The sequence below is a fragment of the Pavona decussata genome, unplaced genomic scaffold, assembly GCF_977016875.1.
Source record: "Pavona decussata unplaced genomic scaffold, jaPavDecu1.1 SCAFFOLD_93, whole genome shotgun sequence".
Classification (NCBI taxonomy): Eukaryota; Metazoa; Cnidaria; class Anthozoa; order Scleractinia; family Agariciidae; genus Pavona; species Pavona decussata.
In genome coordinates this window covers 302,327-327,500 of record NW_028145510.1, presented here as the reverse complement: position 1 = coordinate 327,500, position 25,174 = coordinate 302,327, and the positions used below count along the sequence as shown (strand labels likewise).

General features: G+C 39.6%; 4 protein-coding genes across 4 annotated transcripts; all 4 read right to left on the bottom strand.

Annotated features, from left to right (window-relative positions):
• Positions 1-268: 268 nt before the first annotated feature.
• Positions 269-19,078, bottom strand: LOC146473432 (uncharacterized). The gene is made up of 5 exons (XM_085118096.1): positions 18,570-19,078; positions 16,940-17,182; positions 15,828-16,021; positions 14,624-15,274; positions 269-620 (listed from the first exon to the last, which is right to left on the bottom strand). The coding sequence occupies exons 1-4, from the start codon at positions 18,658-18,660 to the stop codon at positions 15,026-15,028; spliced, it is 777 nt and encodes a 258-aa protein (XP_084974222.1). The 5' UTR covers positions 18,661-19,078; the 3' UTR covers positions 269-620; positions 14,624-15,025.
• Positions 611-3,495, bottom strand: LOC146473434 (uncharacterized). The gene is made up of 4 exons (XM_085118057.1): positions 3,486-3,495; positions 3,169-3,387; positions 2,393-2,586; positions 611-1,274 (listed from the first exon to the last, which is right to left on the bottom strand). Exons 1-4 carry the CDS (start codon positions 3,493-3,495, stop codon positions 1,038-1,040), a joined length of 660 nt encoding a protein of 219 aa, XP_084974183.1. The 3' UTR covers positions 611-1,037.
• On the bottom strand, positions 5,112-8,541 carry LOC146473433 (uncharacterized). Its single transcript, XM_085118101.1, has 3 exons — positions 8,093-8,541; positions 6,442-6,578; positions 5,112-5,500 (listed from the first exon to the last, which is right to left on the bottom strand). Exons 1-3 carry the CDS (start codon positions 8,160-8,162, stop codon positions 5,381-5,383), a joined length of 327 nt encoding a protein of 108 aa, XP_084974227.1. The 5' UTR covers positions 8,163-8,541; the 3' UTR covers positions 5,112-5,380.
• A 358-nt stretch (positions 19,079-19,436) lies between the features above and the next one.
• Positions 19,437-24,899, bottom strand: LOC146473431 (uncharacterized). The gene is made up of 3 exons (XM_085118098.1): positions 24,406-24,899; positions 21,232-21,368; positions 19,437-20,513 (listed from the first exon to the last, which is right to left on the bottom strand). The coding sequence occupies exons 1-3, from the start codon at positions 24,473-24,475 to the stop codon at positions 20,391-20,393; spliced, it is 330 nt and encodes a 109-aa protein (XP_084974224.1). The 5' UTR covers positions 24,476-24,899; the 3' UTR covers positions 19,437-20,390.
• Between the last annotated feature and the right edge of the window lie 275 nt (positions 24,900-25,174).

Below are 25,174 nucleotides of genomic sequence, written 5' to 3'. Positions count from 1 at the left end.
CCAATCATTTTTTTCCATGTATTTTTCGACCTTTAATTTAAGGAGCCGTTACTATATTTTCCTTCAGTATAGCTCTGGCCCTGAGGAAGGCTAATTCTATTAGTCGCAATATTGGCCACTAATAAATCTGCCCTTTGCCATAGTGCCAGCCTTGCATTCAGTTTTGTAATTAATTACACCTATTATTTATTTGACAATTAACTAGATAGATGAACAGCAAGAACGACGCATACATTTGTCGTCCAACAGAGAGCTGACGTCAAACTTTCTTATAGCGATTTTAAATTGTTCAAAGTTTTTGCGGATCTAATATTTTTAGGCAGTTTTCCCCATAATTTTAAGTAGTGCAAGTGAAATGGTTAATCTTTCTATTTCTTTTTATTATTTAAAAAATATTTAGCAATTGCTCCAGAAGCTAACCGATGGCTAATCTAGGGAGCTTTTCCCTTTACAATGATGTGAATACGACCGAGGTCATGAAAACAGGACATAACAGACGCAACAAAAAGTAAGTGAAGCTAAGAATAAAGGATTACCAAGGCTCTAGATCTACAAAATTGTTGTGATGCGAATGAAGCTGTCACAATGGATGGGTCTGTCTAGTGCTGTGCTGTGACGGACTGACCAGGTTTTGAGCCTTTCTTCTCGCAATTAATTGGTTAGCTACAGAGCTGGCGTTATTGCTCTGCGTTTTGCAGGTGAGCGGAGGGAAGCGCGAGACGAGCGCGGAGCGCGAGTCACGCACGACGAGAGGGGCGTGACTCGCGCTCCACGTTCGCCTCGCACTTACCTCCGCTTGCTTGAAAAATGCAAAAAATAACGCCTGTTCTTCAGGCTATTAATTGGTAGGGCTCCATTGGTCTCGCTACGGCTGGAGCAGCGCCTGCTATGGCTGATGATTAATTAACATTGCAGTTTTTAAATAACAGCTAAAACAAGATACCCTTCAGCAGAGGACGCCTTTTTAAATTCCTTGACTAAAAAAATATCGATGTGCCTGTATTCCTTAATAGCCTCATGAAAAGAAATAGTTTCGATCAGAGGTAAGCAGTGAATCGCCACTGCAGGATTCCGTCATTGTTGTTTGAGTCATCGTTGTTGTTGTTGTTTGCATTCCCATCAACCTCGTATTTCATCCCCCTGTTATCCATCCCATAATTCATCGGTTTTCTGTACGGTGGTGGGGGTCTGTTTGACTCTTGGCCATTGCTTTGGAAGTAGGCTCTCCCTGCTGGGGGCACCTTTGTAAACTCCTTTTCCATCGCCATGTTCTCCTAGGCAAGGTTAAATTATCGAAAATTAGAAATGAAATTCTCGTTATCTCAGGCAACATTGAATTGGTTTGGTAATTATCTTATAGCGCAAAATAGCTGCTTTATTTAAGTGCCGCCACTATCAGTAAGTCTAGCTAGCAGGTTGAAAATCATATGTTAAACCTAGGCCTCTAATAATAATAACTAAAGACGAAAACGCATCTGTTAAGTTTATACTATAATTTCGAACTGAGCGTGAGGCGACACCAAATAGCGCTCCCTTCTAAAGAAACCGTTGCAGTCAGATGGTTTCCTTTTGGAACATTAAGGGGGATCGGGTAGTTAACTAGAGATCTAAAGTTATTGCTAAAGGATTTTTATCAACGGTATTTTTAGATACGCTCTTTTGCAACGTCAATGTGCCGATAGATTGATAAAATGTCAATGTCGTACCCAAAGGTCTGAACGGAGACTCGAGGTATGAGATTGGAACAGACGCTTGAGGGTGAAAAATCAAAATTGCTCGTGTTTAGCCCTAACATCACATTAGGAAGACAAATCCCAAAATGAACCCGAGGGATATTTTAAAATTTTGTTGACGAAATAATTCAACCTGAAGAATAAATTTGCTACCGTGAGAACCGAATGGTATTTTATGATGTCATAACTTCTTTTAGGATAATGCGAAACCGATACATCACGTTGTGCATCTTGGCGATCGTGAACTATCGGTACTTAAGAGTATACGCTGTTTGAGTTTTAGGTTCTTTTCTATTCTATATTACTTTTGTCGACACTTCCTTTACAGTAGTCAAAAAAGCAACGTTAGATGGATGGAAACCAAACCTCACTTATAACCGATGGAGCAAAAACTGATTAGGGCGGTCTTCCATCGAGTGTTTGCTTTGGTTTTGCTTTACTACGGTCTGTGATTGGTTTAGAAAATCTTACTCCACTTTCCTAAACAATCAGAATTTGCTTCTCAGTAAATTCTGATTGATTCATCGGGTTGTTTGCAACTGTTGTGATTGGCTAGAGTAACTACTTTGGTTTTGGTTTTACGATAACTAATTAAAAAGTGCTCTAGAGGAGCAGTAAATGCACTAAGCTATCTTTCTGTTCTTGATATTAGTTCTCACATACCCTTTTACACTGATTTTCCACCTGTTCGAGTATTTCATTTCTCTACGACGCATTTCTGCCCGATATAGCAACAGTGCTATTGAAACGGTAAGGAAGGTTGTGAGTCCAAGTCCGAGGGCTAAAGCAATGATATCGACTTTTGTGAGTCCATCGTCTGGTATGATCTCCTCTCCTTGCACTGGTACTGTACCTGAAAACAAAACAGTTGACAAAAAAGATATACTATATGAACGATAACGCATTATACACCGATTCCAATTAACGTTGTGAGGAAACCTGCGACAACCGTCGAGGTTCTAAATTTCCTTTCCTACGGTTAGTGACGGGGCAAATTCTTCTTTCTTTCCTTCCTTCCTTCCTTCCTTCCTTCCTTCCTTCCTTCCTTCCTTCCTTCCTTCCTTCCTTCCTTCCTTTCTTCCTTCCTTCCTTCCTTCCTTCCTTCCTTCCTTCCTTCCTTCCTTCCTTCCTTCCTTCCTTCCTTCCTTCCTTCCTTCCTTCCTTCCTTCCTTCCTTCATTCATTCATTCATTCATTCGTTCGTTCGTTCGTTCGTTCGTTCGTTCGTTCGTTCGTTCGTTCGTTCGTTCGTTCGTTCGTTCGTTCGTTCGTTCGTTCGTTCGTTCGTTCGTTCGTTCGTTCGTTCGTTCGTTCGTTCGTTCGTTCGTTCGTTCGTTCGTTCGTTCGTTCGTTCGTTCGCTCGTTCGTTCGTTCGTTCGTTCGTTCCTTCCTTCCTTCCTCCCATCATTCATTCATTTATTCACAGGAACCCTAACCTCTTATTGTTCTGACGAAAAGTCGTACCGTTCTCAGTATGATGGATGCGTTTGCTGTACAGACGTACAATCCTCTGCCATTTGCAGCAAGGTTAGGCAGGACTAAGGTAAAATTATTAGACGTTCTGTTCAGGGTCAACACCGTAGCGGAAGACAAATTTCTGTTTCCACAAGTAAGGTTGGCGGTGCTTCCAAGTTCAAATGTCTGTATCTCTGTAACTGAATGGCATGGAATAAAATTTTGATTTGTTAAGGAATTTAAGGTGGTTTTGTTCTCCTTCCTAAACCTTTTTTTTAAGTTTTACTTGAAAATTTACGTCTTGGCATCCTGATTACAATTCAATAAAAATTATGGTCACCGAACTCGTTTTTTGTTATATTCACATACAATATTAGGACCGTTTTTTAACAGGTTATATGTTGCTGTGGTTTCATGCATATTAAGTCGAGAAAGTAACTATAACTTGTTCATCAATAATTAGGCATTTCAATCGATACAATTATTGTAGTATCCTAAAAAGTGGTAGTAATGATCGATCAAATTAAAACCAAAGGGAAGCCTTGGAAACCGTTGTGAACCACCTTAAAGAAAAGTGTGCGAAAAAAGGCCGCACAAAAATAGCACGTGTACTGAGGGTCCTAAGAAAGGTGTTTGCGTGCCAATGGTGCCCTCTTTGAGTGCGTCAGCCTGACGCACTCAAGTACAGTAAAGTACAAACACAGTACAAACACGAGCTCTAGATTTCAATAAGGAAGAGATAGACCCTTATCACTCGGCGGCCATGTTGAGTCTCATGGGACTGATAAAAAGCTTTGTTTTCACACGGCAAGCCTCGGCCAGACGCGAATTCAGTGCGAGGCTTGCCGTGAAAAAACAAAGCTTTTCATTCTCCTGAGACTCAACATGGCCACTGTGTGATAAAGGTCTATTGGGTACAGACCAGTCACCCTCCCGGGATCTCTCGTTCTTTCTTGTTGCTGCTGCTGCTGCTGTTGTTGTTGTTGTTGTTGTTGTTTATAACCAGAAGATAAAGAGGCCCCAGAAACAAGGCAGTTATGTTTCGTTCTAGCACAGAAAGCCACTTTTGTTGAAACCGGACTAGCCTTATCCTTATCCTGATTATAAGCAAAAATATTAAATCGCCTTATCGGTAACAACAAATAAACATGATGTTGAAATTTGAACAACAAGAAATTACACGCAATATTGTTATCACCATGGAAGCCATTAAAATAGACACTGAAATATATTTAATGATCCTTGTCAATGCTAATTCAAAAAGAAGATCTTTTTACAAAAAATAAATTTGGTTTGTTTATACGTACTTTTAAAAAGTATCGTGAATATTTCGACAAATAGGAAGTGAGATACCAAAAACAACACGATACTCGGCAGTAAGGAAGTGCCTTGAAAACAAAGTTTAGTTAAAAGGTATCGCCATTGAAATTAAAATTCTTTCTGTGTTCAATATAACTGCATTGGCTCCGGTAGTAACTGCCATTTTTGTAGGATTGCACCGACTGGGGGGCTCAATTAACCTTTCCTAGCGAAGAAAGTTAATGTAGCTTAATTATCCTCCAAATGAATAACGTGATTTCGTCTGAGAAAAACAAATAAGCTATTTACTCTTGACTCACCGTTCGTAGCGAATACAGAAGCTTGAAGCACCGCTAAGTAAAATACGCTCAGGAACGCCGGCTTGAAAGAGTTAACAAGATAGGACAGAATGGCAATTGGTGGCAGTTCCTCTCACGACTTTCTGACCACTTGTATTTCTCTGAGCTGCAAAAATTGCTTTTCGATTCTTTCTAGGCAAATCAGTATTCCACCAACTCCCTTTGCACAAAATGCAGCAAAATAATATTCCTTGAATAATTTGTTTTTCTATGTCGGCATAGAATATAATCGTTCAGTATTTGGTGGTGAATTTGAATTTTTATTTTTACTGGGGATAAGACATAAGGCCTAAAGAACGGGTTTATTTCTCTATTTTTCTTTGGTTGATGTATTTCGATCACAGGAACCTTAGTTAAAAGTTTTCCTTCCGCCATTATTGATCTTCAAAGGGGGTTCGTTCGAACCCCTCGAACCCCCCCTCCTACGCGCCTGTACACAGTAACGCTAGTCGTAACGTCAAATTTGATTTTACGGTGTTTACCAGTAACTGTCGATGTCAAAACATTGAAAAGTTTGTGCAAGCCGGATCAGTTTTCAAATGTGAAGCTCGACGTACTCAAGTACATTATTCTGTTCTTGGTTTGTTGCAGGCAATGGTGACATGCTTATTCCTTGTACTTTCTCATTCCTGTATACAGCAACAGCAGGATTATCCTGAAAAAGACGCGGTATTTAAAAAGTATCCTTAGCTGCTACACAGTAAAGCCGTAATTGTAATAATGAGATAGAAATTTACAAAATTACTCTCTACCTAACTGATAATTATTCCACGAGCGCGCGTATGAGATGATAGATCCGACAAGTACCAGTGAAATAATTGTTTTGTTAAAAAGTAACCACTCAAGAAATATTGGTAGACCTTCCTGTGCATTCTGATTTTCTTTTGCAAGAAAAGTTTGAAACAGAAGACGGTTTAATGGTCGCTGTTTCCTGGGCATGGTATAACGATAATAAATGATATAAGTATAAATGTACTAACGTTCTATCACGAATGCTGTTCTCTTTCTGGCTACGCTACTCACAATCTAGTCTGTTGTAGATGGTAGAGTGAGTAGCCTTACAGTGCATGTGTGGTTGTCGACAAAATAGCGGCCACTTCTTCGCGTTGAAAGTGTCTGTGAAGAGGATTTTAAACGACTAGTGGATTTATACTAAAATAATTAGATTGTTCGCTCTCGATTTTTATCGCGTGAAAGTTGATTCGGGCTTCGCCCTCATCAACCATCACGTGATAGAAATCGAGAGCGAATAATCTAATTGTTAGATAGTCAAACTAAGAGACGCATAAAAAGGTAAGGAATCGATATTTTTCGGTTCACGTTCATGGCAAAGGTATTGTGCGTCTCTAGTGTCAAAAGGTGCCAACAACACCACGAATTACTTAGGCTTATGATCCATATATCTCCACAGAAAGCGACTAAGACGATCTGTAAACTAAACGTTTGCTTACCCACTGCCCAAAGCTTGTAACTAAATACCACATGTCCACGTTTCAACCAAACTGTTATCAGCATAAAAGACATGTTTCTATCAAAGCTGTAAATGTTTACTGAATACTTTTACATGTATATATTGCAATGGAATAGAACACTCACTTGTCCCATTTCCTGGTCAACATGCATCGTGGAGCCATGTTGCGCTCGCCACAAAAAGTAACCAATAAATGACAGTATGAGCACTGATAATGTCAACGAAACACTGATGGCAATGTAATCAGTGGTACCCAGATCCCCTGCGGAGAAGAGTAAAATGGCTAAATCCGCTGACAAACAAACAAACAAATAAATCTGACTTTAAAAAATTGGACCGAGTAATTTTTGTTCAGTTAATTTTCAGAGATTTGTTTTTATTTAAGTACAAAAACAAAAACAAAGAAACAAACAACAAAACGTACCAAAAAGAAAGAAAAAAATACGACGACTGCGGCAAGGACAACAAGGAACGACAGACCGACAACAGGGCAAGTCGGAGCTGAGAACCTTGTCTAGAAGAGTTGAGAAAATTTTTCTGTATAGTGCTCTACCAACCATGTCGTTTAGGCATGTATGTTTGAGTGCTATAGTGCTGGTGTCCGTAAAAACAGGTCCGCAGTGCGTGCACAGAACTCCCACATGTACGCGATGCGTACCTATTTTTATAAGATGATGAACTGGCAAAGTCCTTGACGCGACTGTTTTGGAGACAGACTTTCTGATTGTTTTAATTCTTAAACTCACTTTATATAATTTGCAAGCCTCCAACCAAATCAATCAGGTGTATCCAGATCAAGCACATTCATTACTGTAGAGTTTGATAAAGTATCAAACCCATGGGAAAGGTTAGCCTTGATCTAGATATTCATAGCAAGCTGGTAGGCAGAACAAATGCCGTAGAACTTTAAGGTTTTCCCAATAAATTCATTAAGGCTTTAACAACAAACATGACAAAGTCAAGTTTCCAGACCATGCACTTTCAGTTGTACAGTCAGTTACCAGTATACACTGAGGGTAGGTGAGTCGAAACATGCTCACTGTATTTTGTTGTTCTTTAATTTGTCCCTTTTTAAATCTCAAATGGACGGTATCAATTCTTAACCTTTTCTGACAGGCGAAATGAATACTAAATAGCTTGCATTTGACCTATGAATAGTTTAGCAAGGCCCAAAAGCTCTGGACAGAATTGTATTTTCCAAGACACCTTTTTGTCTCTAACTATCCATAAGGGAATTTAAAGCAAAGGCCAATGAGACATAGCCGAAATGCTTATGGAAGCAAAAAGCAAAGTATAGGCGAGATTTAAAACCTGTAAAGTTTCACCCAAAACAGACATCGTTATTTCCCTTTGAGTACTGTGTTGTATCTTGTTGCAGGAGGTTGTTGTCTAGACGGTATATTAGTTGCAAAACAAAAACATAAAAATTATATCGGCTCCCGTTGAACTCATGGTCCTCTAGTCAGAGGGCTAAATTCTTTCATTTTTTTTTTACTTTTGCGTAGAGACCGCCTGGCTTTGAATTTAGAAATTACTCAACTCTCCCCAAATTATATTTTTGGTACGAAAATTAAAATGATTTTATGGGCGCTTTCCTTGAGTTTGAGTGAAAATCAGGTCATAAGCTATTTTATAATTAACAGTAGTCTTTATTCGGACTAGTTTCAATGGCTTCGCAAAGTTAATCAAACAGCGAAAAGACCCCTTAACGAAAAGCAAGCGGGCCTGATCCGTCCAAGCAGTTTGTAAAACAAGCTAAAATTTACAAAAACTTACCACAAGCGATGCCTGGAAGGCGTTGAAGAAACAAACAGCAAAAGAACGCAGCAGCACTTGCTGATTGCATCGTAGAAAGGTTCAGTGAAGTTGCTGTGAACAGAAGTTGAGAGTAATGATTCAAATCTTTCACTTGTAAAATTTAGCTGGCGTCATCGGCTCGTTGACAATTTGCACCAGGTCCCTGGTCGCCTTTTCAGTTGGTGCATGGATATAGTAATAATATCCGACACATGCAAAGTTGATGTTTATTTTACAGTGAGACGCGCCTTACCGTGGCCACCCACGCCTCCTTGCAAAGTCCAACAGGCAAGTGACGCAACAACGAATTTTTGAAAACATTTCGTTTTGTATTTTAAATATGGCTAACTTGTGAAAAAAGTTTGTTGGGTGGCCACGGTAAGGCGCGTCCAACTGTAATAGGAAAGTCGAGAGGAAAGAGAAACTGATTTAAAAATCTTGTATGTCAATAATATCTCAGAAAATAAACCGACCGTAATTCTGCTCTGTTCCAGCAACAGAAACAAATCTTGTGACATAACTAATACAATATTGAAGGAAATCAGTTAAAGTAAATCCGAGCATTTGCATGTGAATGAGATCGAAAATGTTAATGTCCCCAGTGGCCACAGAATCTATTTGCTCGTGATTGCGCAATCAAACAAGAACCAAACAGGTGGACAAAAGCTTCCCGCTCGCTCAAAATGTACGTCATGTTAATTAACACAATGTTTATCAGGCAGAACATTGATACGCTTTCTCTCATACGAACCCGGGATAGGAAAACTCCAAAATTAATTCGAGGAATGTTTTTATGGCTAATTACATTTTCCGTAGCGTGATCGCTGCCGCTCAGATTGTACAGTTCCTTTCTAAACTACATGCGATCAAGACAACGTTTACAAGTAACTCATCTCAATTTTTGAAATTTATATGAAATAGTAAATGTTTACCACCCACGACATTATTGTTAGGAAGATGTGATACTCAGCAACCCTCTGAGTCACTTTGAAGCTTGGACGAATCAATCTCCCAACTGTTTTCCTGCACTCTTTTTTGTATACCGGTATATGAAGGATTTTTTTTCTTTTTTTGGTAATTTTAGACTAAAACGTTCAATAAATCTATGCGGGCGTGACCAAGACACTTATCAAAGAGCAATTTGTGCCATAATGTTATTAATGTCAGTTAAAATGTGCCCCTTAATCATTTTGGTTAATTGGACCGTATAGACTGAAGTTTTGCATGTATTATTTTTACCCGTATTTATAATGCTCATTTAAAAAACGTTTGGTAAAAAAAGATGTTTAAATTCTTAACTGTCTCTCAGCCTGGGTAATGTTCTGAGTACGTTCTTAAATTTTAGTTAATTTCAGCCTCGTCGTTCTTATGAAAAAGATTCTTATAAAAAAGGAGTATTAATTACACTGTAAAGGATTTGAGAAATCTGATTTAAAAGGGACTCTACGGCTAATGGTTATACCAGATCTATTTACTTTTCTTCGCTGTCTGCTAGGCAATCACTCAGCAAGCAGTTGCCGCAGGGGCGGGTGAATCTCCGCCTGCAAACCTAGGGCAAGGAACCCCTGAACGCAGTATTCCACGAGTGCGCATTAGATATGAGATCGAGAGAAGGTAGACAGCTAACGAGGCCCGGCAGCCGGAGCCGAGTTCGCTGTAATCCAACGTATCCTGGATACGCTGGATTACAGCAAACTCGGCGCCTGTTGGCAACAAGCACAAGTGGAATAATTAATTTTTTTTTTTATGTAAAACAAAACCAAGAATATCACTAGATATTACTGATTTCATTTTGTGAGAAAGACTAAAAGACGATTTAATGGACATTATTTCTCGGGGGTGGTATAATGGTTAAAATCCCATGGCCGCTAAACCAAACAAAATGCTGAGAGTGACATGAAACTGACAAAAACTCTTCTTCTCAAAATTATTTTGATGACAATAAGCAAGCACAAAAAACTCGCTATTTAAACAACCCTCTGTAAACAAAGACAAGATGTTCTTTTGTTTGTGCATTTATTTCTTTATTTACTTCACGTTAAACAAAAGCAAGTGTTTTGTGTTCGCCCATGACAAGCGCTGTCCTATGTTGATACAGCCGCACGCGCATTTTGAGAGACATGTATAACGTCATGTCTACACTTTCCTTATCATCCACTTTTGAAGCTTTAAAAATTTAACAGCCTTCGATCTATTGTGCTTTCGAAAAAACTACTTTGGAATACAAAGTCAGAATACCCTACAAATACCCAAATTCGGTCTCTAAATACACACTGTTGCCATTTTGGCTTGCGGTAACAGGCATAAATGCCAACATGGCCATCTCGCCCCATTTACAGCTGTATTTAGTGCTGTAATTTATCAACAAAGCACATTAGCCTCCCACGCAGACGTTCTTAGGGGTTCGTCACGCGTTGGGCAGGAACGCGTGACGAACCCCTAAGAACGTCTGCGTGGGAGGCTACAAAGCACATTTGCCTGCTGTCACTTTAAGCATCCTCACAAGCCTTACATTTTCATTGCTCTGGAATAAAGTTTAATTTTTTTACCACAAATATCATAGAGAAAGAACTGAGTATCCGTATTACGCCGGTTACGCCGAGGACCAATGCCATAACTGAACCAGGGCCGGTCCACAAGAACAAGCATGCAAGTGAAATGGTTAATCTTTCTATTTCTTTTTATTATTTAAACAATATTTAGCAATTGCTCCAAAAGCTAACCGATGGCTAATCTAGGGAGCTTTTGCCTTTACAATGATGTGAATACGACTGAGGTCATGAACACAGGACATAACAGACACAAAAAATTAAGTGAAGCTGAGAATAAAGGATTATTAAGGTGTTCCTGGAGGCTAATTTGCACATTTTCAACACATATCTACATGCATAAAATCTGTTGAAAAAATCACTTAAACTTCATCAAATTTTCACATTTAACACGTTATTGCATGTAGTTTTTTCAAAAAATATTTTTATTCCGAAAGAATGAAAGGAATTCCTGAAATTTGATCTGTTTATGGGCGTGGTCAAAACCTTGCCATTTGGCATATCTCTATAAAACTCAAAGAAAATGTCCTGCATTTCAAAAAGCGTTGGCCAATTGATGTGTAATGTTAAGACCTAGAATCGTGTGGGAGTACGTCAGAGAAAACTCAAACGGAAAAAAAATATGTCTACAAATGTAATTATGCAATCTCATAAAAAATCAATCTCGTTCCCAGAGCCCACGTGTCTTTTGGTCAGCGCCAAGACACGCTGACCAAAAGACACGTGGGCTCTGGGAACGAGATTGATAAAAAATGTGACGCCACTACGAGTCTTGTATTTGAAGGCATTTGACGTACTCGCACAAAAATGTTCGTTCAAGTACGTATTTTATGGCTGCCAAGTTTCAAGCCGTTCTGATAAGCCTTCGAAAGTAATTTTAAATGAACACGCTCCCACCTTTCAATCAACATGCATTTTTTTCTCAAAAATTGCTCTGGAATCGTCAAAAAATCGGCTTGAAAGCTTCCGTCGGCTTGGATTCAATGGCAGCCATGTTTTTTTACGCCTGTAATAACAGTTTACAGCGGTAAATCATCAAAAACGGTCCTTTTTAGGCCCTTTCTTTCCTTTTTTGGGGTGCTATTTTTCCCGCGAAACCAATCAGGAGAAGCGATTATAAACAATGACACCTTTGCATAGCAACGGCACCCGCAACAGAACCCCAACAGCGTGACGGCGTTGAATCAAACAGACAAACACATTTGATCGAAGCACAGGTATCCCAAGCTGTATGAGCGTTAAAATAAAGACCTTTGTTTTGACCTTTGTAATTTGAGTGTCACGATGAGTCTTGCGCAATGGCGTAAATTATAAGGGTTTGTATGGGAATTTACGAACGTGTTTTGGAATCGAAAATAAAGGGCATGAATTGGAAAAAAAATGGCTTACCTTGTCTCCTCGGTATCTTGCCAGTGTTTGTGTGCCGTATTTTGGCCATTTCAGCGCGATTTAGTGGGTTTTAGGTTTGCTGATTTCCTCTCTATATATAATCTCCCCAAGGTAGGTTACTGCAACGCGAGGCTCGGCAGATCTCCGAATAATAAAACAGCCGTTAATTCGCCTCCAAAAGCTCCAATCGTCTCGAAATTCCACACAGAGCTCGCACCATAGCTCCTCTAACCACTCGCTTCCTTCATCGGACGAAAACGTCCGCGGAACGGGAATTTCTCGAAATTTTTCCATCACAGATCTTCGAAACATGCTTGATTCGTATGTTCCGTGCACCGACGGTTGGAAAATCGCCTTAGCAGCCAGGCTTCCGGGTTAAAATCACTTGCCCACCCGGTGGGACAGCGGCCACAACAATAACACTCTCCCTCCGGGCCCTGCCAAGAGCGGATTGTCTCCATTGTGTTACACTCACCAATCAGAGTACAGCGATATTTAAATAGAGGATTTTCTCGTCGTTTGAATTGAAAAGGAGAAAGCGGTTTAACATGCATACGTACGGCAAACATCTCTATTGAAGATGAGTTCAAAACATCGCGACAGCAATCGAGGCGGCGAAAATTACGACAAAGCACCGAAACAAGTCAAAGCGTGTGGGTATTCACCAGAGTGGAAGTTATGGTGAGTACTGTTTACATTTACGCCAGAGGGTATTAAAAACTTATATTTATATTTAAGAAAACTGAGTTTATATTTATATTTATATTTCACATGTAAAGTGGACTGTTTGTGTTGTGATGACAAGCGGTGAACTTCTCACGCCTCTGTCGTGCTCTGATTGGTGAATGTAACACTTGGCAGGGCCCGGAGGGAGAGTGTTATTGTTGTGGTCGAGAATTTGCCGCTGTCCCACCGGGTGGGCAAGTGATTTTGTCCTGGAGGCCTGGCTGCTAAGGCGATTTTCCAACCGTCGGTGCACGGAACATACGAATCAAGCATGTTTCGAAGGTCTGTGATGGAATTTTGCTGGGTGAAATTCCCGTTCCGCGGACGTTTTCGTCCGATGAAGGAAGCGAGTGGTTAGAGGAGCTATGGTGCGATTTCTGTGTGGAATTTCGAGACGATTGGAGCTTTTGGGGCGAATTAACGGCTGTTTTATTATTCGGAGATCTGCCGAGCCTCGCGTTGCAGTAACCTACCTTGGGGAGATTATATATAGAGAGGAAATCAGCAAACCTAAAACCCACTAAATCGCGCTGAAATGGCCAAAATACGGCACACAAACACTGGCAAGATAACGAGAAGACAACGTAAGCCATTTCTTTCCCAATTCATGCCCTTTATTTTCGATTCCAAAACACGTTCGTAAATTCCCATACAAACACTTATAATTTACGCCATTGCGTAACTCTCATCGTGACACTCAAATTACAAAGGTCAAAACAAAGGTCTTTATTTTAACGCTCATACAGCTTGGGATACCTGTGATCGAAGAAGCTGGTTTTAAAGGAAATATAGGCTTAAAAAAGGGAAAAGTCGAAGTGACGCCGCCGAAAAAGCGGTTACACACGATGAAGGGGAAGTCCGAAAAGGGTAACGAAGCTTGTAGTTCAGGATCACAGTCGAGGATAGGGCCAGATTTTGATAAGTTGCGGGAAGCTGGCTGGAGAATCACGCATTTCTCTCCTGTTTTCTCCTGGCTTCAAGATCGCCGTTAGACTGCGAGAAGTCTTTTCTTCTCCTAATTTTTGGAGCGCGCATCTAGCGCACGATGGATCGATCTAGCGGGCGGCGAAGCCGCATAATTTTACCGTCACTTTTCGTGCGTGATATGAGGAAAAGTACGACTGCTCGCAGTCTAATTCGCCGTTTGTTGGATTACGCGACGCGACGCGACCCGGACCCGTTCGGCGTTCAAGCAAACCTGAAAAAAAAAATATATATTGGAATACTGTGTGCTTTAGGTAGTTGGCTAAGTGGTGAAATAAGAAATAGCGTTTATTCGTAAAATTATCGCGCCAAGAAGCGAATTGCGATATTACGACAAACAATATCAATCACGTAATAGACTGCTGAGATGTTCAAATTACCGGTTTTGAAGAAATTCCTCGCATCAATAGCATCCATGCTTTCATTTCCAATATTGTCACCACTGACTTGATCGCAAAAAAATTTTATTTCATCCATCTAGAGATCCAGAACAGTCTCATCTTTCACGTAAAAGAGAGCACTATTGACAGATCTGTCAACATCATACTCTTTGGGGAATTGTACACGAAGACGACGCAAGGATTTTCGCAGTAGGCAGTCCGTGTTTTCCCCGCGAAAGACCCCGTAGAAACCAAACTTCCCTTGCTTATTACTCGCGAACGCTTCAGTCCTGATCTCTGAAATTTGGCGTACAGGTCCCATTTTAAGTTATCTTGCATATGTTAAAAAAAGGTCATGATCCGAAACATTCGATTTAGCCTCCAGGAATACCTTAAGGCTCTAGATCTACAAAATTGTTGTGATGCGAATAAAGCTGTCACAATGGATGGGTCTGTCTAGTGCTGTGCTGTGACGGACTGACCAGGTATCGAGCCTTTCTTCTCGCAATTAATTGGTTAGCTGCAGAGTAGGCGTTATTGTTCTGCGTTTTTCAGGTGAGCGGAGGGAAGCGCGAGTCACGCACGACGAGAGGGGCGTGATTCGCGCTCCACGTTCGCCTCGCACTTACCTCCGCTCGCCTGAAAAATGCAAAAAATAACGCTTCTTCTGCAGGCTATTAATTGGTAGGCCTCCATTGGTCTCGCTACGGCTGGAGCAGCGTCTGCTATGGCTGACTGATGATTAATTAACATTGCACTTTTTTAAATAACAGCTAAAACAAGATACCCTCCAGCAGAGATGATGCCTTCTTAAATTCCTTAACTAAAAAATATAGATGTGCCTGTATTCCTTGCTAGCCTCAAGAAAAAAAAAATAGTTTCGATCACAGGTAGGCAGTGAATCGCCACTGCAGGATTCCTTCATTGTTATTTGAGTCATCATTGTTATTGTTGTTGTTGTTGTTGTTTGCATTCCCATCAACTTCGTATTTCATCCCCCTGTTATCCATTCCATAATTCATCGGTTTTCCGTACGGTGGTGGGGGTCTGTTTGGCTCTTGGCCATTGCTTTGGTAGTAGGCTCTCCCTGGTGGGGGCACCTTTGTAAACCCCTCTTCCATCTCCATGTTCTCCTAAGCAAGGTTAAATTAGAGATAAAATTCTCGTTGTCTCAGGCGGCATTGAGCTGCTTTGGTAATTATCAAAATAGCGACTTTATTTAAACGCCGCCACTATCAGTAAGTCAAGCTAGCAGGTTGAAAATCATATCTTAACCTAGGCTTTAAAATAACAACCAAAGATGAACACACATCTGCTAAGATTATACCGTAATTTCGAGCTAACCGTTTCTCTAAAATGACAATAAGACAGAGATGAGGTGACCCCAAATAGCGCCCCCTTCTAAAGAAACCGTTGCAGTCAGATAGTTTCCTTTTGAAATATTAAGGGGGATCGAGAAGTTAACTAGAGATCTAAAGTTATTGCTAAAGGACTTTTATAAATGGTATTTTGCGAAACGGGCTCTTTTACAGCATTAATGTGCCAATAGATTGTCGTACCCAAAGTCTTCGTTCCCCTTCAAGACTGCGCAGACAGAGGTAAGAGATTGGAACAGACGCATGAGGGTGAAAAATTAAAATTGCTCGTGTTTAGCCGTAACATCCTATTCATGATATTAGTTCTCACCTGCCCTTTTACACTGATTTTCCACCTGTTCGAGTATTTCGTTTCTCTGCGACGCATTTCTGCCCGATATAGCAACAGTGCTATTGAAACGGTAAGGAAGGTTGTGAGTCCAAGTCCGAGGGCTAAAGCAATGAAACCGACTTTTGTGAGTCCATCGTCTGGTATTATCTCCTCTTCTTGCACTGATACTGTGCCTGAAAACAAAACAGTTGACAAAAAAAAAATAAGATATATCATGAGTTCTAAAGGGGTCTGGTTCCTTTACATCTCAACAACCGTCGAGGTTCTATATTTCCTTTCTACGGTAAGTGCATGACCGGGAAAATCATTCCTTCCTTCCTTCCTTCTTTCCTTCCTTCTTTCCTTCCTTCCTTCCTTCCTTCCTTCCTTCCTTCCTTCCTTCCTTCCTTCCTTCCTTCCTTCCTTCATTCATTCATTCATTGGTTAATTAATTAATTAATTAATTAATCTTAATCTTTAATCTCTATTGAAAAATTAGACACAACATACGTGTGGCTTTACAATCAATGAAGAACTTGCAATTAATGAGGAACCAAGCAAATTACAGATTGCAAATTAAGTTAAAAAACATCAAGAAATAAGTCTAAAAAGGCATCAATTCACAAAATTACAAAGCCCGTTTAAACCGTTCAGTTTTCACTCTAGGGAGTATGAAATCATGGCCCCTATCTCTAAGAGTCTTATTACGTTTAGGTGGAAGCAAGTCAAACAATACTTGACCATGGTCACTGGTGATTCTGTTAAACAGATCACGGTCCGGCTATTTTTTATGACATCAGACATATAAAAAAAATGTTATTTTTATAGCCAAAACGATAGATACGCCTAATAGAGGAGTAAATCTGATCTAAATATTGCCTTAAAAGGCAGAGCTCCACACTTCTAATCCATATAGAAATAATGTCACTATTCATTCATTCATTCATTCATTCATTCATTCATTCATTCATTCATTCATTCATTCATTCATTCATTCATTCATTCGTTCGTTCGTTCGTTCGTTCGTTCGTTCGTTCGTTCGTTCGTTCGTTCGTTCGTTTGTTCATTCGTCGGTTCGTTCGTTCGTTCGTTTATTCAGAGGAAACCCTCACCTCTTATTGTTGTGACGAAAAGTCGTACCCTTCTCAGTACGATGGATGCGTTTGCTGTACAGACGTACAATCCTCTGCCATTTGCAGCAAGGTTAGGCAGGACTAAGGTAAAGTTATTAGACGTTCTGTTCAGGAGAACTCTCTGGTCTTTGCTCCAAGACAACACCGTAGAGGAAGACAAATTTCTGTTTCCACAAGTAAGGTTGACAGTGCTTCCAAGTTCAAATGTCTGTATCTCTGTAACTGAATGGCATGGAATAAAATTTTGATTTGTTAAGGAAAATTTAAGGTGGCTTTGTTCTCCTTCCTCATGATACCTTTTTTTAAAGCTCCACTTGAAAATTTACGTCTTGGCATCCTGATTACAATTCAATAAAAATTATAGTCACCGAATTCGTTTTTTAGTTATGTTCACATACAATATTAGGACCGTTTTTTCACAGGTTATATGTTGCTGTGGTTTCATGCACATTAAGTCGAGAAAGTAACTATAACTTGTTCACCAATAATTAGGCAGTTCAATTGATATCATTATTGTAGTATCCTAAAGAGTGGTATTAATGATCGATCAAATTGTCAAATTAAAACCGAAGGGAAGCCTTGGAAACTGTTGTGAACCACCTCAAAGAAAAGTGTGCGACAAAAAGGGCACAAAAATCGCACGTGTACTGAGGGTCCTAAGAAAGGTGTTTGCGTGCCAATGGTGCCCTCTTTGAGTGCGTCAGCCTGACGCACCCAAGTACAGTACAGTACAAACACGAGCTTTAGATTTCAGTAAGGAAGAGATAGACCCTTATCACTCGGCGGCAAGCCTCGGCCAGACGCGAATTCAGTGCGAGGCTTGCCGTGAAAAAACGAAGCTTTTCGTTCTCCTGAGACTCAACATGGCCACCGTGTGATAAAGATCTATTGGGTACAGACCAGTCACCCTCCCCGGATCTCTCGATCTTTATTGTCGCTAGCGCTGCTGCCGCTGTTGTTGTTGTTGTTCAGTGTTGTTGTTTTTAACCAGAAGATAAAGAGGCCCCAGAAACAAGGCAGTTATGTTTCGTTCTAGTACAGAAAGCCACTTTTGTCGAAATCGGACTAGCCTTATTCTTATCCTGATTATAAGCAAAAATATTAAATCACCTTATCGGTAACAACAAATAAACATGATGCTGAAATTTGAACAACAAGAAATTACACGCAATATCGTTATCACCATGGAAGCCATAAAAATAGACACTGAAATATATTTAAAGATCCTTGTCAATGCTAATTCAGTCAGAAGATCTTTTTACAAAACTAAATTTGGTTTGTTTATATGTACTTTTAAAAAGTATCGTGAATATTTCGACAAATAGGAAGTGAGATACTAAAAAACAACACGATACTCGGCAGTAAGGAAGTGCCTTGAAAACAAAGTTTAGTTAAAAGGTATCGCCATTGAAATTAAAATTCTTTCTGTGTTCAATATAATTGCATTGGCTCCGGTAGTAACTGCCATTTTTGTAGGATTGCACCGACTAGGGGGCTCAATTAACCTTTCCTAATGAAGAAAGTTAATGTAGCTAAATTATCCTGAAAATGAATAACGTGATTTCGTCTCCAGTCAGAAAAACAAATAAGCTATTTACTCTTGACTCACCGTTTGTGGCGAATACAGAAGCTTGAAGCACCGCTAAGCAAAATACGCTCAGGAACGCCGGCTTGAAAGAGCAAACAAGATAAGACAGCATGGCAATTGGTACAGTTCCTCTGAAGACTTACTGGCCACTTGTATTTCTCTGAGCTTCAAAAATTGCTTTTCGATTCTTTCTAGGCAAATCAGTATTCCACCAACTCCCTTTGCACTAAATGCTGCAAAATAATATTCCTTGGATAATTTGTTTTTCTACGTCGGCATAGAATATAATCGTTCAGTATTTGGTGGTGAATTTGAATTAGTATAGTCGACGAGCGGTTGCCCGAAGCCCGGCAAACAAAGCGCAGAACTTCTGTTTAAAGAGTACGTGGCTTCAGTGCATGAAGGATGAGGACCGGATGCAAATATGATGTGATTATTGTTTTGATCATCAAAGAAAAAACTGAGAGTTTCTGATACTAGCAACGAAAAACAACTTAGGAAGTTTGAGCACACCTCAGAGTAATATTGTTGTCGTAGTATTGTACAAATTGCCAGTTTCGTTTGGCGGCTGAATATTGACGAGATGAGGATTGGACCAAATGAATCATCACTAATCTTTAAATAGTCCTTCACCATGTATCTAACCGTACAGTCATCCGCATTGGCATGAAAAGATAACAAGTTACTGTACAACGTCACTAGGCTCGTAAAGATGTTAGTTATGTTGATCTTCATGTCAAAAAGGTAGCATTTGTAAACGTCTGTCGAAAAGTATTGTAACCCAAAAGGCATGCTTAGGGAGAACAAAAATAGTGTTTGCTCTTGTGACTTCAGACATGCACTGCAATATACGTTTTATCACTGGCCCGCATAGCTGGTGTTTTTCAGTATGATTTTGCCATTGCAAAGTGCCTCTTGCAAATGCTCCATGATAAATAGACTGAAAAACAGCTTCTTCTTTCTCCTTATACGTACACAACGCGCATGGTTTCAGGGGAACCGACAAAGCGCGGGAAAACCGTACAAACACGGGAAAACGTTCACATGCATAATTTCTTCATTTCGGCGATTGCATAAGATCTGCGGAAAGCAAGACGACTGCCCAGAGTTTAATTTCCAGGTAAATCTGTGATAAATTTCTCGGGTAAATTCAGCAGGGAGTTCTTCATTTCCACTGTTTAACTTTGTCCACAGGCATGACCCAACGACTTTGAAAGAACGAAACCACTGTTATCGTAAATGGTTTATTTTTTGTTATTATTTACATTTGGTACAGGTTAAAAAGTCATACAATATGTAATCTAACTAGTAGTACTAAAACATTAGATGGTTTTTTACAAGTCTGTGACTTATTTGAGTGGTCTCCAAAAGATTTCCACAATTACAAATCTGAATTCCACATTTTGCGGTTTTAAGCGATCAAGGATGGAGAGTACAGCCACTGTGCTTGAGTTAAAAGAAACAGGTTACAAAAAAGAGAAAACGAAACGAAACATTGCATAACACGAACACAAGTGATAAACATTAAGATGAACATAAGTTTGATGTTGTGATCATGCGTGCTTCATGTGCCGCTTGCATTTTAATGCCATTTTACAGCAATTAAAGCCGAAATGCATACCTTTATCAAGCATTGGCTTGGTTTAGTCTTTAATGCCTATCTTAAAAAATATATTATAATGCCTATCTTAACTATATTTACCCATTACATAGTGACGCTAGTCGTAACGTCAGCTACCACGACCAAATTTGAGTCTATTGTGTTTACCAGTAGCTGTCAAAACACTGACTGAAACGTTGGTGCAAGATTTTCAGATATGAAGCTCGACGCCTTTCGTTTCTTTAACAGGAGGTCACCCAATTGTACTGTACATTGTTCTGTTCTTGGTTTGTCGCGGCAGGCAATGATGACATGCTAACTCCTTGTACGTTTTCACTCCTGTCTACAGCAACAGCAGGATTATCCTAAAAAAGACGCGGAAAAAAGTATCCTTAGCTGCTACACAGTAGAGCCGTAATTGTAGTAATGAGATAGAATTTCACAAAACAACCCTCTACCTAACTGATAATTATTCCACGAGCGCGCGTTGGATATGAGATGATCGATCCAACAAGTACCAGTGAATTAATTGTTTTGTTAAAAAGTAACCACTCAAGAAATATTGGTAGACCTTCCAGCGCATTCTGATTTCGTTTTAAAAGAAACACTTGAAACAGACGATGGTTTAAAGGTCGCTGTTTCCTGGGCATGGTATAACGATAATAAATGGTAATAGACAAACTAACAGACGCATGACAAGGTAAGGAATCGATTTTTTGTTCACGTTCATGACAAACGGACAGTGCCTCTCTTGTGTCAATAGGTGCCAATAACACCACGAATTACTTAGGCTTATGATTCATACATCTCCACAGAAAGCGACTAAGACGTCTTGTCCCGCCTCGGATAGTTTTGTAACTATTTTCGGAACAAACCATTCATTCTCTTGTTTTTCAAATAAATGGTTGTTGTTGTTGTTGTTGTTGTTGTTGTTAAGACGATATGGGATCGAAACGTTTGCTTACCCACTGCCCAAAGCTTGTATCTAAATACCACATGCCTACGTTTCAACCTGTTAGCAGACATGTTTCTATCAAAGCTGTAAATATTTACTGAATACTTTGACATGTACATATTACTCACTTGTCCCATTTCCTGGTCAACATGCATTGTGGAGCCATGCTGCGCTCGCCACAAAAAGTAACCGATAAATGACAGTATGAGTACTGTTAATGCCAACGAAACACTGATCGCAATGTAATCAGTGGCACCCAGATCCCCTGCGGAGAAGAGTAAAATGAATAATTCACTGACAAAAAAACAAAAAAGCAAATAAATCTCACTTTACAAATTTGAACCGTTTAATTTTTGTTCAGTTAATTTTCAGAGATCTGTTTTTATTTAAGCGTTATTGAGTAAATTGCAAAAACAAAAACAAACAAACAAACAAAACCAAAAAGAAAGAAAAAGCATACGACGACTACGGCAAGGACAACAAGGAACGATAGACCGACAACAGGGCAAGTCGGAGCTGAAAACCTTGTCTAGAAGAGTTGAGAACATTTTTGTGGGTAGTGCACTGTATAGTGCTCTACCCACCATGTCATCAGGCATGTAAGAGTGGGTGAGTGAGTGAGTGCTTTGGTGTAAACAAACAGGTCCGCAGTGCGTGCACAGCAGTCTCACATGTATGCAATGCGTACCTATTTTTAAAAGAGGATGAACTAGCAAAGTCCTTAATTGGAGCATCACTGTTTTAGAAACAGACTTTCAGACTGTTACAATTTTTAAACTCATTATTAACTATATAATTTACGAGTCTCCAACCAAATCAATCAGGTGTATTTGGATCAAGGACATTCATTACTGTAGAGTTTGATAAAGTATCAAACCCATGGGAAATATTTGCTTTTATCTACATACTCATCAGCAGGCTGGTAGGCAGAACAAATGTCGTACAACTTTAAGGCTTTGCCTATAAATTTTATTAAGGCTTAATTTAACAACAAATATGGAAAAATTCAAGTTTCCAAACCATGCACCTTTAGTTTTACAGTCAGTTTACAGTCTACACTGAAGATAGATGATTCACATGCTCATTGTATTTTGTTTTGCTTAAATTTGTCCCTTTAATTTTTTTAAAAATCTCAGATGAACGGTATCAATTCTAAATCCTTTCTGACAAGCGAAATGACTCAGAAATAGCCTGCCTTTGATCTATGAATACTCTAGCAAAGCTCAAAAGCTGTGCACAGAATTGTATTTTTCAGGACACCATTTTGTCTCTAACTATCCACGCTGGTTTTCACTAGCGACGGAGTCGGAGTCGGAGTCGTAAGCGGAGTCGTAAGAGCGCTTATGACCTAGTGAAAATCAAAAATCGGAGTCGTAACCGGAGTCATAAGCGCGACGGAATCGGAGTCAGAAGAATCAGAACGTTTCCATTTTCTTCCGACTCTGCTTACGACTCCGTCGCTTACCGAACGCTGTTTTCACTAGATCATAAGCTCTACGCTTCTGATTACGACTCCGACTCCGCCTCCGTCGCTGGTGAAAACCAGCAAAGACCAACGATCGAGACATAGCCGAAATGCTTACTGAAACAAAAAAAAAGACGTAGGATAGATAAAAAAAAAACATCTATAACAGCCTCACTCTGGAAGGAATTGTATTTTTCAAGACACCTTTTGGTCTCTAACTAGCCATAAGAGAATTTGACAGAAGACCAATGAGACATAGCCGAAATATTTTATGCCTATGAAAGCAAAAGGCAAAGTGTAAGCTAGATTTAAAACCTGTATAACAGCCTTACTTGGGAGGCGTGGAAAGGCAAATTTAAAACAGCAAAGTTCCACCCAAAACAGACATCGTAATTTCCATTTTGCCGTGCGTCTGTACTCTGATAACTCTGACGTCCTCTGTGCGTTATCAGAGTACAGACCCATGGCAAAATGAAATCTATTTATTTTATACAATTAACAAATTAACAAGGTTTTTGACCATATTTCATGAGCGAGCATTACGTTGACTAAGCAAAGTCAAGAACTTTCAAGCAAACTCTTAGACCATTTATACACACACGAAGTTGTGATCCTCTAAATTAGAGTATAATCCGAAAGAATTTCACTAACAATATTTTCAAAAATAACCTTTATTCCAGAAGGAATTTCTGACCCAAAAATATTTCAGCATGTCACTCGCTTCACAGACACAGTGATTTATGATCGATTACTCGCCATTTACCGAATTTCTATCGGCGACGTTAGCTTATTTGGACATATATTTCCTTTCTTGTCACGTCACAACAAAGTTCCAGCTCAAGTTTAACCTGGTTTAGGTCACTCTTAACGGTCTTTGTCCAGTTTTTCATCAGACAGCTCTTTCCTGCGAACATTTGCTTGTGTTTGACGGTCATTTACTCGCAAAAACAGTTTGTAAAACTTTGTTGACCAGTCATTCTGGCTGGACTCTAGACTCTGATCGCGTGCTCGATGACGTCAATCGTGTGTCTATACTCCTCTAGACCAATCAAGACGCGAGGTTTTTCCTGTTCATTGTATAACTTTGAGTATTGCATATCGTAGCAGGAGGTTGTTGTCTAGACGGTAGATAAGTTGCAAGACAAAAACATAACAATTATCTTTGCTCTCGTTGAACTCATGGTTCTCAAGTCAGCGAGCTGAGTGCAACGAAACCCTTTGTCAATAGTAGTGGTAGTTTTTTTCTCTGAAGAAAGCTAAAGTTTCGCAAAATTAAAATAGAGAACTAAGTTCGAAAAAAAATGTATTCAATGTCCATAGCCGCAAAACAAATTTAAAGGTTCATTTGCATGAATAACCGAACATTTTTTTTTTCAGAACAGTGATCTAAAATTCCTGCAACACTTACAAAAACTCTACGGGATAGATTCTTGGACAGCTTTGGTACAATAAAATAATTTCCAAAATTCTTTCACTCTTTCTTACTGTTTGCGAAGAGAGGCTCCCGGCTTGGTACGAAAATTAAAATGATTTTATGAGCGCTTTGCTTGAGTGTGAGTGCATAAGCTATATTGGTCTAGATAAAAGCAATGAGGAAATTAATTTTATGAAAAACACGACACTCCTGAGTTTTACAACAGACATGTTTAGGCAGTTGCCTCTGCCATGTTCAGTGTGAAATCAACTTGTAACAAATTATTAAAAGTAGTCTTTACGCGGACTAGTTTCAATGTCATTGCAAAGTTAATCAAACAGCAAAAAGACCCCTTAACGAAAAGCAAGCGGGCCTGATCCGTCCAAGCAGTTTGTAAACAAGTTAAGCTTTACAAAAACTTACCACAAGCGATGCCTGGAACGCGTTGAAGAAACACAACGCAAAAGAACACAACAGCACTTGCTGATTGCATCGTAGAAAGGTTGCCGTTCAGTGAAGTTGTTGTGAACAAAAGTTGAGTGTTATTATTCAAATCTTTCACTTATGGAATTTAGGTGGCGTCATCGGCTCGTTGACAATTTGCACCGGTTCACTGGTCGCCTTTTCAGTGGAGGACACAGTAATAATATCGTACACACAGTTGATGTTTATATTAATGGGCCCCATTACACACCTGATTGTAGGCCCCGAGAAAATCTGGAGAAAAGAGTAACTGATCAGGATTTAATAATCTTATGTGTCTATAATATCTCAGAAAATAATTCTGCTCTGGCCAGCGACAGAAACAAATCTTGTGCAATATTTACTGAACTGATCCAATATTGAAGGAAATCAGTTAAAGTAGATTGTTCGCGCGTCATAGGAAATCTTGGGTTCCAAGTGGTTTAGGAAACTTACCGGCTTTTGTGATGGGTCACTCCCACTGAACACGATCAGTAATTTTGTGCCCTTTTGTCCCAAATTCCTCGCTTGTGCCGTGCCTCTCTCAAGGAAAAACTAGCTACTTGAGCTCGAAATACTCATTGTGAAACCAGACTAGTATTGTTGAAGAGCTGTTCCTGAACAAGAAAGTTAATTACCTCAGTCACCTTTTTTCAGTTTCCTAAAAAAACCGGCCGTAATTGATAGTGTTCACGCCCGTAACACATGGGAGGTCACGAAAAACTAAAAA